General features: G+C 37.4%; 2 protein-coding genes across 4 annotated transcripts in view; both read left to right on the forward strand.

The window, feature by feature from the left end:
- Nucleotides 1-462: 462 nt before the first annotated feature.
- tmem82 (transmembrane protein 82) lies at nt 463-3,058 on the forward strand. 2 transcript variants are annotated; one of them, XM_079477691.1, is made up of 6 exons: nt 463-732; nt 896-968; nt 1,588-1,765; nt 1,863-2,280; nt 2,430-2,611; nt 2,766-3,058. In XM_079477691.1, exons 1-6 carry the CDS (start codon nt 651-653, stop codon nt 2,817-2,819), a joined length of 987 nt encoding a protein of 328 aa, XP_079333817.1. In that variant the 5' UTR covers nt 463-650; the 3' UTR covers nt 2,820-3,058. The 2 variants fall into 2 exon arrangements, with proteins under 2 accessions (XP_079333817.1, XP_079333818.1); XM_079477692.1 differs by lacking the exon at nt 463-732 and having other exon boundaries at nt 740-1,456.
- A 2,008-nt stretch (nt 3,059-5,066) lies between these two features.
- spen (spen family transcriptional repressor) overlaps nt 5,067-14,908 on the forward strand; it is a 29,544-nt gene continuing 19,702 nt past the window's right edge. Inside the window, exons 1-3 of one of the 2 annotated variants that reach the window (XM_079478407.1) lie at nt 5,067-5,366; nt 9,217-9,537; nt 14,187-14,804. In XM_079478407.1, coding sequence (XP_079334533.1) covers nt 5,284-5,366; nt 9,217-9,537; nt 14,187-14,804 — 1,022 coding nt within the window. In that variant the 5' untranslated portion in view covers nt 5,067-5,283. The remainder of the gene's footprint in view (nt 5,367-9,216; nt 9,538-14,186; nt 14,805-14,908) is intronic. The other variant, XM_079478408.1, reaches the window with a different exon arrangement.

The following is a 14,908-nucleotide window of genomic DNA, read 5'->3' on the forward strand; positions in this document are numbered from 1 at the left end:
TAGTAAAGAATCAGGAAACATTAAAAGTACCCCAAATAAAAAGGTATTTGTTTATATAACTATACAATACTGAAAATGTATGTTTTTTACATAAATTATAAAAATTACATATTAAAATATTTGATCTTATTTTTACGTTGAGCAACAAAATGTAATATCAGTGAACTACAGACGTTTAGGTGAGAAAAGTAATGCTAAACTGTTTAAAGTTCATGTAGTGTAAAGTTCAAATGCTATCATAGGTCTTAATTTTACAAAAGGTAATCTTAAATTGCAATGAAAATGATCACCTGTAGATGGCAGAAGTCTTTTAATTATTAATTTATTTATATTTATAACTTTTTACAAATTTGAACCCGAATTTGAATGACGAACATTGACTTTGTAGATGTCTACTTGAGAAAATCCATTAATAAATTAAATGTTTGTGCGAGAATAGCCCATATAAACAGATATGAATACGAAGACGTGACCTTTGAGACTGTTACCAATCCTCCACCTCTCATATCAGCTACCGATAAAGGTCTTACACGAATGAGTCTCTCAAACAACACACCTGAAAATAACATAAGGTCAACGATATTGGAAATCTCGCTTGGATTTTGTGTGTTCTGTTTGACAAGTATCTACGGCGTTTCACTTTAACAGGAATGCTGTCCTTCATTTCCTGGTTAGTCCCAAGTGTTACTTGGTTGACACCAGGCACTGATCCTTTACATAGTGTTTTACAAGGTAAGTAATAAAATAAATGCTTTGACAAATCTCAGGAAATAAGTCAAACTTTCGTTTATATGTTTGAATAATAATATTTTTTTTAATATTATTTGTTTAGATGTAATGTTTAAGAAAATGATCTGTTATATTGAGAAATTGTCTCTGTTAATATTAATCACAGGAATAGTGGGTGCTTGTGGGATTTTGGTTCTTCGTAACCTTTTAAGAGTTTACTTGTTTGTTGATGCTCAAAGGTAAGGATGTTTGTTTAAAACACTATTTTGTTACATGTATTAATGTTTTTATATTAAATAATATATATTTTTTGCATGTATCACTGTTATATTAAAGGGATAGTTCAAGAAATAAATAATCTGTCATCATTAACTCACCCTCAAGTTGTTTCAAGCCTGCAATTTTGGTGTTTTTCTGAACACACACAAAAATATATTTGGAAGAATGTTTGTAACCAAACAGCTCTGGGACACTATTGACTACCATCTACTATGGTAGTCAATGTTGCAAAGTTGTTTACATTCCCAGCATTGTTTAAAATATATTCTTATGTGTTATACAAAGGTCTGACACTACTGAAGGGTGAGTACGTGTTGACAGATTTTCTTTTTTTTGTCATTTATTCACCCTCAAGTTGTTCAAAACCAGAATGACTCTTCTGTGGAACACAAAAGAAGACATTTTGAGAAATGTCATCGTGGTTTCATGGCCATACAAGTCAACGGTTGTATGGTTACAAACGTTCTTCTAAATATCATATGTGTTCTGTAGAAAAAAGAAAGTAATAAAGGGCTGGAATGACATGAGAGTGAGTAAATGCTGAAAGAATCTTAATTTTAAGTGAACTGTCCCTTTAAGTGTTGCAGATGCTGAAACGGACCATAAGAAAACAAACCAGCTAAATGGAGGTCTAACAGAGAAAATTCAGTTCTGGATCCTTACTGTGGTTCTTTCCATCGTGGGGTCTCGCGTTGCATCTCTGGTGGTTTTAGAGTTCTCTCTCCGTGTCATATCAGCACGGATCACAGGAGGATCAGTATGAAAAAATTATTGACTACATTATTTTCTTTTAACTTACGTTTGCATGACTCACTAACCCACTCTGGGCAAAATATACTTTTCCTCTTGTTTAGGACTCATCAATTGATCCATTGTTACTGCTGCTCATCCAATGCCAATTTTCCTTAGGATGTGCGCTCAGCTGCAGCATAAATTTCCTCCATGAGGGGGCACCACAAGCATGGTTAAGCCTCATCCTTGCAGTTGGACTGAGCTGGTTTTTATCAAGTCAGTGCTGTAAACTAAGGCAACACGTACAGAAAATGTATCCAATACACAGCACACAGCGCTATTGTGGACTCTGCATTGGACTCCTAACTACTGGCTCTTCAATATTAACTTGGCTTTGCACTGCCCTGATTTTAACTTTTAGCGTGTCTGGAATTGCTGCCATATCAAACATAAACCAACACTTTCTATCAACTACCGAGGCTCTGAGATTTTGGACACCACTTACAATCTGCTACACTCTACTAGTTGTGTATATGAATGGTAAGAAAATAAAATGGTAGGACTAAGAAAATAGGGTTGAACACAATTAGACGTTTTTTGAAGACATATTTTAATATTCAGAAAACCAATATTATCCAATACCCTGGGCTATGCCATCAAAAAAAAATATATCATCCATTTTTTTTCAGAGGATCGACATCAACCTGGCCAGCAAATTCTTCTTAATACAGTTGTTGTGCGAATGGGTGGACTTTTTGTTTTGCTGATTACGGTGGGCAGGTGGTCAGATGTACTCCATGTCCTAATCTGCTTCATTGGTGAAGCTGTGTGCCTGTTACTTTCTCAAGACCTTTTGAAGGAGATGTATAAGGTTAGAACTAAAAATTCATATCTATTGTGTCTTTATTTACACTGAACTAAGTAACCTGTGGATGGTAGGAGAGAATTCCCTACAGATTCCATATAATAATTAAGATTTTAGAAGAGAATATTATAAGCATTTAATTACATTTATTTCTTTGCAGCATGTCACCCATGTGCCAAAAAAGCTCCTTAAAAAGGCCCGTAAACCTGACTGAACCCAAACAAATGGGGAAAATGTGACTCAGCCTGGATGAAAACATACTAGGCTTAATTTAGCCTATATTGTGAACGCAAGACTTTCTCTACAAAAAAATAACAAAAATGAACCTTATTTGTAAAAAAATCCATCAAGGACTGTGGTTTGTATGAAACAATGTAGGCTACATTTGTATGAATCATGCATCATTATTCCCTAGTGACTTGCATCAAAATAAAGCTAGCTGATTTCTATTTATGGTGAATTAAATCCCCCTACTTTACACCTACATATAGCATAACACTTCTTTTAAATTACACATTTCAAGTCTCTAGGGACGTTTCCTACCAGCTTTGTATAACGTCACGGAATTCCACACAGGCAACAAAATTCAACAATCTATTTAACAATTTATTTTAATCAAAAAGCACTCACAAACCATCACAGATCAAGAAGACCATTTTATTTTAACAATGACATTTACATGCAGCCCTCTCACACAGTTATGATTTTGTTTGCATCTCTAACAATTTCCTCTCAGAGTCTATGGTGGGATCAGGGCAAACTGAACTTGAACTCAAGAATAGCTCAGGGAACAAAATGGCCGTAGCGCGTTGTATTCTATTGTTGTGCTGGGTCCTGTCTATTCTAGGTCATGATCAAAATGGCGTCATATTTCAAAGAACATTCTGGCGTCAACAGTTGATTTAACTATTTAAACACCTCGAAACATCGAACTGTTTGTGACGTTTAAAATCGCTGGTATGTTTAAACTGCATTTATTTTCTATCGCAACAGCACTTTCAATATTTTAATATATTGTAAGGCAGTACACGAACGACGAACATCTCTCTCTCTCTCTTTTAAACTAAATATTTCACAAATTCTTGGAGTTTTTAAAATTCCGTCGTTTCCTGTCAGAAAAATACACATTACGTTTTCGTTCTCAAGACAGTAACTTAAATCAATTCCTTTCCTTAGACGTTAGCCACACCGTCTGTTGTTGTTTGGGAACGGAGAAAGAAGAATATTTAGTGTCCAAATGTCCAGGGGATTCATTTATTGTATAACATGAAACACTAGATAGGTCTGAATTGCGCTTTTGTATTTCCAACGTGTAACAAATCCAATCCCAAAAGTACTGTCAATGGATTTTATTAGCTCGAATCCAGAAATATTAGGGATTTAGCCAGATCCATAAAATCCATACAATTCCAGTGACGACTCGAAGATTACATGGCTTGCCCAAGATAGACCCCGCTCCATCTCGGTGCAAGTTGGAGAATTTTCTGTCCGTCTGCAGGTCTGTAATTGCTCTTTGTCAAACCTCTGTGGGCGTGTTAGGCGCATGCGAAATCCAGCTATTGCGGTCCCTGTTTTGCCGCATTCTGGCGCATGCGTGCTTTAAACTCTTCGCCTCGTGCTCTTTTAGACCAGTAGACAGTCCAAACCTTATTTGAAGTAGGAACGTTTAAGTGGTTGGTCACTATCTTTACTGTTTTAAACCACATTGATTGCCACAAGCTGGCTACTAATTGGTCAGACGATGCTAAGATATTTTGTGTTAAATAAATGGAGTTGACTCCTGTTGTAAATAGGCTGCACTGATATTAATACTTAACAGTCGACGCGAGGCTTTTCTTTTTAATAACTAATCATATACAAATAAGGTGCAGTTATTACTTTTTCTGAAGCTACGGGCAAAGGCTATATCAATTCTCTCCCGTTCGTTAATTAGAATTTGGACAATTATTATCCTGAGAAAATCATTAATTCGATTCAATAATATCTAATAATAAACCAAATGCACCAGCAGCGTGCCACGCAGGTACATATAACCTCTTGATGTTTCAAATGTAAGTAGTGTATTGGGAAGCTGTTATCCAACACAAAATGTTGGTCAAATAAACGAGCAAGACATGCAACGTGCCATCCTATCCAGGACAGCGTACTGTTGTCAAACACATTCACATATCAACCGTGGAGACATAAATATAGGAGGGTGGTATTTCTGTTAAATCACATTGTACACATGTTAACAAATGTTCAACATATAGTCCTAGAACAAATTAAACTGCATTTAAGAGAAAGCATGGATTACCTAAATTTCGTTTTACTCTTACCGCTTGGTCTGAACGTATGGATTACATCTAGGCTAAACATTTGAATTAGAGGTGATTCACATAACAATGCCCTGTCCAGTTTGAGGCATGTGGTATTCCAAATGCTCCTCGCATACGTTTCTTCTAATGCGCGATCTCGTCATGAACCGGAGCGCGCTCCTCGACAGCAAGGTTCAGGCTCTCGTAGTCAACACAGCTTTCAAGTGCAAGCGGGTCCTAGCGTAGTATCGAGTCAGAGGAACTACTCGTCGTTTTCTAGCTTTGAACATCTCCAGTGTAACGCACACACACATACATTCAGTCGGAACGGATTTAACTCAATAAAATCTTCTGTATGATCGGGGGACACCAAAACGCAGTATGGTCCGGGAAACCAGACATTTATGGGTGGGGAATTTACCAGAAAATGTGCGAGAGGAAAAAATTATCGAGCACTTCAAACGGTGAGTGACAATTTTCAGCAAGAGAACATACAGCAATGTACTTGCTTCATTCAGACGAGCTGTGATCAAGTGGTTGGGAAAAACAAAAGCGAGCCACCCGTGTGTGGTTAAACACCTTAAATGTGTGCTATAACTTTTACAACAACACTGCATTTGAGTTGGCTGGTTTAACTTGGTTGATTTTGACGCTGGCTAATGAGTTAGCTTTCGAGAGTCGCAGTTGTCGCTAGGTTGCTAATTAGCACGGAGGGTCGCGCTCAAGCGCCTGACTTGTGGCTGCACAACTCTGGCTTTCAGTATTTTTGCAACCCATAATGTCTCTATCAGAACTTAATGACACTTGTGAAAGTATGTCTAGCAGTTACCGTCCGTATGTTGCTCGATTGCTAAAAATACTGCGAGCAAGTTGAATGAGCTAAATGGAGTGTGTACTACTAAATGCATTACAGTGGATCTTTGGTGGGTGTTGTTTTGAACCTTCTCGGCTCCGATGACATGTATGTCAGGCAGGCTGTGACCGTCGCTGGCTATGCAAGTCAAACAATGGAAGCACTTTCAGGACAACGTCGTCTTGTCACACGACCATTTTCACGACCATAATGCAAATTATGGTTACAGTGTGAACATGTGACGAGCGTTCGTACTACTGAACCCATCTGACGTTTACGTTCTCAGCCAGAAGTTCGTGCATGGCACTGAAGTGCGTGTATACATGATATCTGCGTGGTTGTCTTTCATATATTATTTTGCACATTTGGGAACGAGAATTAAGATGTTTACCCTTGTTGCAAGTGCAGCATTGTCAACACGTAGACCGTCTGTTAAAAGAAAATGATGTTGTTTTGATTTTGTTGTAATGGCTTCAGTCTGAACTGCAGCAGAGCGAGATTTATAAGACGTGGTCGCAGTACGGTCTATTACACATTTGATACTAGACTTTCAGGAAATATGATCGCCTATATATATATATATATATATATATATATATATATATATATATATATAAAAACACACTATATTTAGATTTAAACACTAATCTTCAAAAGGTTGTGAACCTATTAAGCCAATATTGCGATAAAAATATCAATGCAACAATTACAGGCTGTAGTTTATGAACGTAACTAGACCTTAACACGATCAAAGGCTATTACTATGCGAGAAAATAGGGAGGCAGGCTTTGAAAGCATAGCTTTGCAACAATTGTGCACAATTTTAATTATAAACATCTGTTTATATAATATGAGTCATTTATTCATTTCGTTTTGACCGCTGTTGTTTCAAAGGCAGCCTTTTGTTCAAATGCATGTTTATTTAGCTTTAGATTTGCATTATCGGTCGCCCTTGGGGCAAACGCTTTGAAGCTTATTCGTTAAGAAATATTTGCAAATCGTCTGCTGCACGTAGGCTCTATATATATATATATATATATATATATATATATAGCCCTATTGTTTATTCAATTAATTTTCGTTAAAAGATACAGGTTCCCGAATTCGTCGTTAGAAATGCGCGCGAGAGTGATGTGGGTAACGCACGGTGAGTGACAAAGCTCAGGTCAGTGCAGCAGAGGTGCTTACTGAAGATGGGGAACGGGAGAATGAATAAGCAGTGTGAATAGGTTTGTAAAATGGCGACTGTGATTGTGGTGAGTGTGAGAACTGGTGTGGCAGGCAGCTTCTCACCTATTTGCAGACAGCGGCGGGGTGAGCTGCACCCATTCAATGCCCTATTGTTTATTACTAATTTTCATATTTTCACTGATGCTTACCGGGTGTTGTCGAGTAAGCCTGTCTTATTGCATATATTTTGTATGTCGACAGTTTGAACATTGACAGTAAATTAATGCATCGGTATATTCACATGATTATATAAGCCCTAAGGGATGACTCATGAGCTCTATAGAAAAAGAGCCCAAAAGCGCATTACGGTCACACAACATGCCCTGATGAGGTATGGAGGAAATATTTAAGATTTATTGTGATGTTTCACATCTGTTATCCTTAAATGACAGTAGTTAACTTAAATGGTTTTGTTACTCTTTGGCTGCCTCATGGCATTCACACACGGATATATTCTTCAGTTTAATTGTATAATCGCACAGTGGTGGGCGATACTGTAAAATTTGGTATCGATCCGATACCAAGTACATGTAGGGCCAGTATTGCCGATATCGATACCGATACTTTTTACTTTTAGAAGCATTCACTTGAAGTTACATTTACTTACCTATACATGAAATGTCATGATTTATCAGATTAATGCATCATTTATATACTAAATCTGAATACTATTTCATGACCACTAAAATATTTTGTGATATTTTAATAATGTGCCTGTAGGCTAATTAATCAAGTAGATGTAAAAACACGGACATACTTTAAACCAAATAAATATATCTAGTTATTTATTTATTACTGTAATAGAATATGTAAACATGAACTTTGCACCAAATTATTACTGGAAAATTGTAACATTAACAGATAAACAGAACAGAAAAGCGACATATAACAAAACAATTTCTCCCTATCCCAGTACTACCTGTCAGTCAAGGTGCACAAAATTATTACTGAAAGATTTTAAAACGTCTTTTCCGCTTTTGTTCAGTGTTATGTTTAGAACATATGTTTAACATTTTTCCATTACCCTTCTTTTAAGTGAATTTATAAACAAAGTGCACAATATTGTTTGAGAAACAAAGTAAATAAAGTGCTTAAATAATAAAGTACCTTAATTCTCAATCTTTGACTTTTTACCCCCAAAGGCCCACTACCATATGTCGCAGTTTGCAGTGTTTTTATTCACAGAGGTGAAAAAACTCCACACGATGCTCCTCTTCTTTTCATTGGCTACAGCAGTGCCGGCGTGCTTGCGCTTGGCGCTGCCGAGTCACGTGATAGTGGACTACAAAACACATCAGGATGTGTTTTGTAGTCCACTATCACGTGACTCACTGTCACGTGACTCGAGCAAGGTGTGCAAAACAATTTGTATGGGAAATTATTTTTCTTCATTATACAATTATTAGCTACATTTGTAAATAAATGAAATCAGTATTAAAAACACATTAGTATCGATATTTTTTATGTTAGGATCGATCCTTTTCTATACAACATCAGTGTCGGAAGTATCGATACTTCAGGAGCGATCTGCCCACCCCTATTATCGGACAAAGATATAAGCGCCATGTTAGTTGTGTTATGTAAGGGATAATGTACATGCAGTCGGTTTTTATCGCAGACAGTGTGATCCGACGTGAGGCAAAGGGTCTTGAATAACACTGAAGGCAGTTATTTGGCGATAACAGCCTGGTGCTTGTACATTATCCCACTTATTATACGGCTATTTGCCACATGAGAAAAAAACTAGACGTGAAATTGAAATAGCTATTTATCAGTAATATTTTTACCGAAAGCAGACCTTCTGCGATGAAAAGCCTTTTACTCTCGTTTTTAAGGTAAGAAATGATGTAAAAATGTCTTAATTCTTTTTAAATATGTTACATATGTTATTAAAAGACTTATTTATATTTAATTTGTCAAAAAATCCTGTCAAAAAGATTTGCTTCATCCGGGTTACCTTGTGTTATTTGTCTTGGGCGGTTGTTATCTGGGAATAACAAACCTGCAAATTTTGCGAGTCTGGCCAATCAGAATCAAGCATTTCAACGAGCCGTGTAATAAATCATGTTATTTGCAATTCTGTGGTACATCAAAACCATAACATGGAGGTCTGATATTTGTTTCCTTGTCATAATTTCTGGCTAAATTCAAAATAAATGTAGGCATCATGTAATGCATGTGTTGAAACCCAATAACTGACTTAAATGTTTGTTTTGCCTTTTTCTTGATAGATATGGACGTGTGGAGAGTGTCAAAGTCCTGCCGAAACGTGGATCGGAGGGTGGAGTGGCTGCCTTTGTGGATTTTGTGGATATTAAGAGTGCTCAGAAAGCACATAATTCCATCAACAAGATGGGAGACAGGGACCTGCGCACCGATTACAATGAGCCAGGAACTATCCCCAGTGCAGCTCGAGGCCTGGATGATAGCCTGTCCATAGCCACTCGTGGGCGGGATGTTTCAGGGTTCACAAGGGGGGCGGGGGGCCCGGTGTATGGGCCCCCTGTGTCACTTCACAGCAGAGAGGGACGCTTTGAACGCAGACTAGACGGGTAAGTGGACATAGTTTTTCTGAAGGCAGGGGGACCATTCGTTTCTTGTAACTCATCTCTCCCTCCCAATTATTTCCGTCATTAATTGGGCTAATTTATTGTTTTGGGGTCGGGGACATTAGGGAAATTAAGTTAACACACGGGAGGGTAGTAATTTAAGCATCACGTTTTGATGGTTGAGGTCTGTCATCACTTGCCATGTAAAGCAAGCCAATCGAAGTTTGCAAAACCATGGTGCGCAGAAATTCATAATAATTACGTAGACCTTAGCGCTCCTCTGCGTGAATTGGATATTACTGCGAAGAGTATCCAGGGCATGTTTTGGATATCAAAATATACCGGGATTTCTGGAGGAGAGAGAGAATCGGTGGCCGTGACCCTACCTGGAATTGCCTTATTCTGGAGTACCATACAAATTGGATTAATGCCTTACTACATGTGGTTTTGTGCTGTTGTTATTGTAACAACATTGCAGTGTTGATCAATTAAAACGCATTTATTGGTAATTGGATTATTGAAATTGGTGGTTTAGGAGCAGTTCTTTCCCTACATGATCTGGAAACCTCTGGATGATATTCTCTGGAATCTTAATCACCCTGGATTAATACTACCCATACAAGGATAATCTATAACTACATTGCAGTTTGGGATTATGCATGGTTTTAGGGTTTTGCTGGTAAATACATGGGGGATTTTGCCATTGATCAACGTGGTAGAATGTGACAGAAACGCAGTGAGCAAATCTCTTTATTTATTCATTACTTGTTTCTAAACCATTTAAATTCATTTTTGCATTTTTTCTAAACACGAAATGATAAAAAATGGATTTAAGAAGTATATCATCTAAATCGGAAAAGTGGACTGATTTTTGGATCGACAAATTAAAGCATGGAGGTGTTGCTGTGGGGCTGAACATTTCTCAGCTTGGATGTGAAATATCCCTTTGGATTACAAAGCCCCATAATGGATCTAGGACTGACCGTGGATACAGTACAGACAAGAAGAAAGACATTTCTCTTTCCCCTTATGGACCATTACTACGGCAATGGATTATTGATCTTTTTTCAAACATCAATCAAGATTCCAATGGGATTCGTAAAACAACAAGTCAATTGCTATATTGTCAGAGAAGACTCGGATTATAGCCATTCACATCGGTTAGAACATTGGTACCTTGTTTTGGGATGTCTGGAACTATTATAACGCCTTTTTGACATCCTTGAGAATGTGGTCGTACTTTTGGGATTTAAATAAAAGCATTTTTTCTCGCAGAGAAGAGGGATTAAATAACTCTGTGGCACAACGAAGAGTGATTTAGCAATTTTTAATTGATCTACAAAGACAATTTGTGTCAGAGGACTATTAAAGTTAAACTGTATGAAGACCTACGTTATGGATTTATTGATTTTTGGAACTCAATCTTCAATTCCATGCTGATTTCTGTTCTATAAAATGATTCTTGGATTGGACTTGAATTGAACATTTTACCTCCTAACTACCTCCATACACATTTCCTAGATCCAAACATCACTTTTTTTTGAATGCCTGGATAATTTTGGCTGAACTATAATGTTGGATCCTGAAATACAAGGATTACTTCCGTTGATTTTTTTTCTTACCATTTTTACATTCTACATTTTTAACCCCCTTTTTTGCTCACAAAGTTCTGTCTCCCTAAATTGTATTTGGAATTGTAGGTCGGGTTACCGCTGTCTGAAAAGGTTGGTATGTTCTGCCCTGTGTATATTAGCTGTTCTCTAACCCCTAGTATGATCCCCTGTCTTTTCCATCTCCCACTAACAGATGTAGCTTTAAAAACAGGCTGTTTTTAGTACCTTGTTGGCCTTTGAAATAAATTTACCTCACTTTGCTGTCCTTTTCCTGATACTCACTTTCTTTCACACTCCCTGGCTTTTTGCCTCTCTGCTTTACCTAGGTGATTAATTTGAATAGTGTTTGAGTCTTCAAGAAAAAGGTTAAAAGGACGATTAAAGAATACAGAAAAGCTGACCAATCACATAACAGCTCTATGGATTTGAGAGATGGCAAATGAGCTTGGAGTGTTGTGATGCAATGTGTCACCACTGTTTGTCAGTTCTTGTGAAAATTACAGGAGTGAAATATGTGCATTTTAAAGGTTCTTCACAGTCAAGTTACACAGCTGGATTTCACTAAACCAAAGCTTTTTTCTAATTAAAACCAATAGGAATACCAAGGTCAGATTTGTTGAGATACGCTTACTGTTACTCATTATTAATGAAGATCAAAGACGTCTTAAACTTTACTTTTTGTCTTCGATTATCTGAAATGGCAGTAATGTCAATTTGTTTAAGACAATGAGGTTTTATTAAAGGTGTAAACTGTAAAACTTTTGCATCTCTTTTGCCATCTGTGTTATAAAATAAAATTGCAGGTTGCTGTACGTAGGCACTTATCTTCACATGGGTTGAAGTCAAATTGACATTACCACAAAATTGTACCCCACTGCTCAAAAATCATTATAAGGTTACCGTTATGAACAGTTTTCAACACTGATTTTCAATGTACTTGCTCAACTGATTATGGCTTATTTTTAACCAAATAAAGTTAATGATTGCAACTATATACATCAGGAACATATAAGCAACTTTAGGTTTAAATCTTTTTAATTGGTTAGAATAGGTTTTAAAATTTATGTTGAACAAGCTATGTTGAAAGCTATTGTAATATAACCTGTGTGCTTAAATAGCTAATACATTAAAGGTACAGTTTGCAGTAAATTATCCCAAAACCACTTGGCCAGTGTTATATATTTTGTTCAGCTGAGTACGTACAATATCTCAAATGTTTCCAACTACTTGGAAATCGGGAGAAAATCGCCATTCTAAACAGTGAGACAGGGCGCCTGTCAATGGCGTCATATCCGCATTACCCTTTGTTACCGCCTTCACTGACGTAGAAACTGCATGACAACAGTGTCGTGGACAAATTTAGAAGTAGTGTCTGGCGTCTAACAAGCCACTAACTTGTTTCAAACAGTCACTTATTTATGGACCACAATTATACGCAACACTTATAAAACTTTATTACTTTACCTCATCCGCCAACACGATTTCTTGTTCCTGTCTGATTGATGGCCATCAGCGGTGGAGTTGAAGACAACCGATTCCATTATTCCACACTCATTCACAGCGTCATCAAGCTACACCTTTGTTTTCGTCTCTAGCTGCGTTTTTTACAAACTTTAGCTTTAATGGAAAGTTGTTGTGTTGCTAGGCAACTGTACAGTAAGGCTAGCAAACAGTGATGCATTTTCTAACTTTTCTTTTATAACCTGACTAAATGTTATTCAAATTTATGATTATTATTATTTTAATAAAGATTATTTACAGGCTAATAGTAGTCTTTAGCCTCACAGCATCCTCAACAACAATATTTTAATGATTTGTAAAAATGCTCATCTGTATTTTGGTATGGAGATAAATGTTAGCATCCTTTTTTTGTAGTTCACAGCACAGTGTATATTAGCATTGTTTGCCTTTGGCATGTGATCGCGTCTGGAACCGGAAGCATGTGACGTCAGACTTAACGAGAGAATATTTGCTGAAATCTGAGGACTATTGAAGTTTGAAAAATAAAAGATCACTTCTTTTTCAAATGTATTTCTATTTACAGTCAAATGACTTCATGTTTAAAAACGCAAGGATGTTTGAATGTAGTATGTTGCAAACTGATAAGAGTAATTTATTTATTTTAAGAACTACATTTCTAATGCACAATTATCTCTTCAGTTTTTCAAGTAGGAGTAGTTACCTGACTCAAAATGAATCCGAATTAAGGCAGTTGCATTGTAATAGTGAAAATAAGACTTTTCAAACTTAACCGATGCTAACATAGAACATAGGATGGCGTTCCCTTAGCCTTGGCATAGCTATAATTTGCCTCACTAATAATTATTCAACCAGGTTGAGTTATACTGAGTATATATACTGAATAATGAGGTTCTTGAAATTTGTGGTTTTGATTCGACTCTTTTAACACACGGTGGTTTTGTTGTTTTAATTTAATTTAAATTGATTTGGAATCAAATCACAAAATGAATAAACGTTAATCGTAAACTATAATAAAAGTGGGTTGTTTAGACCTAAATCTCAACATTTTGGGCAATGGGTTTGTAGTTGCAATTTCCCTTAACAAAAACAATAGCTATATGTGTTAAGAAAAATAAATAAAAACTAATTTTAGCTGACTAGGAAATGTTTGTCGTTAATCTTCATAAATTTTCTCTACCCTGTGTAACTTGGAGTGTGACTGACCGTGGCATGCATGACTTTTGTCATGCATATTTATTCTTCCCGTTTGTTTTTAATATGGATTTAGTTAGAAATTCAAAATTAAAACAAATTGCATCAAAGGCTAAATAAGCAGATTTACAAATAAAGACTACTCGCCAGAAATTGTTTTGACGTGGTTTCGATATTTGTATTGAGCAGTACAATAAAATGAATAATCTATAATCATGCACTTGCTGTCTGTTTTAATTAAATCACCTCTTCAACGCATGTCACTTGATGCTCACATCTATCCGAGACCCATCTATTGAAAATAACATTTGTTTCATTCCTTCCATTTTTTCTTTGCCATCCTCCATTCCTTTCCTTATCATGTAGGGCTGCAGAAGGTCGGGAGCGCTCTTACGATCACAGTGCCTACGGACACCATGAACGCAGCAGCAACAGTAGTAGTTTTGATCGGCAACGCCACTATGAGACAGATTATTATAGAGACTCTAGGGACCGGGCCCTCAGTGGAACCAGTGGGAGTGCCAGTTCTGCCAGTGGCAGCATTGGAGGGAGCTCCTCCGGGGCCAGCACAGGCGGTGGCGGAACTGTCGTGGGGAGTAGCGGCACAGTTGGAAACAGCAGCAGTGCTACAGGAGTCGCAAGTGGAGCATCATTACCGGGAGCAATTGTGTATTATTCTTCACGAAGCCCCAGTCGTTTTGAGACTACAGAGACTCGGTACGAGCCCCGTGCACGGGAATCTTTCACTCTGGCCAGTGTGGTCCATCGGGATTTATACAGGGAGGAAAGAGGCAGACGGGCAGAAAGGACATACCACCACAGTCGCAGTCGATCACCACACTCTTCGCAGTCACACAATCTGTCACCACAGAGGATGGCGAGTCAGGCCACGCGGCCGGAACGTTCCCGCAGCGCATCGGGATCCCACAGTCGCTCCTCCAGCTCTGACTCTGTCAGCAGCACCAGCAGTAGCGGAAGTGGCAGGTAAGAGTTTTGCATGTCATAAGCTTATGTGATGCAATACTTAACCTAACGTTTTAAAGATTTTTGGACCAAAACTGCTGAAAAGATGGGTCTTGTTCCACTTT

Source organism: Barbatula barbatula (assembly GCF_947034865.1).
Source record: "Barbatula barbatula genome assembly, chromosome: 17".
In the NCBI taxonomy this organism is placed as follows: Eukaryota; Metazoa; Chordata; class Actinopteri; order Cypriniformes; family Nemacheilidae; genus Barbatula; species Barbatula barbatula.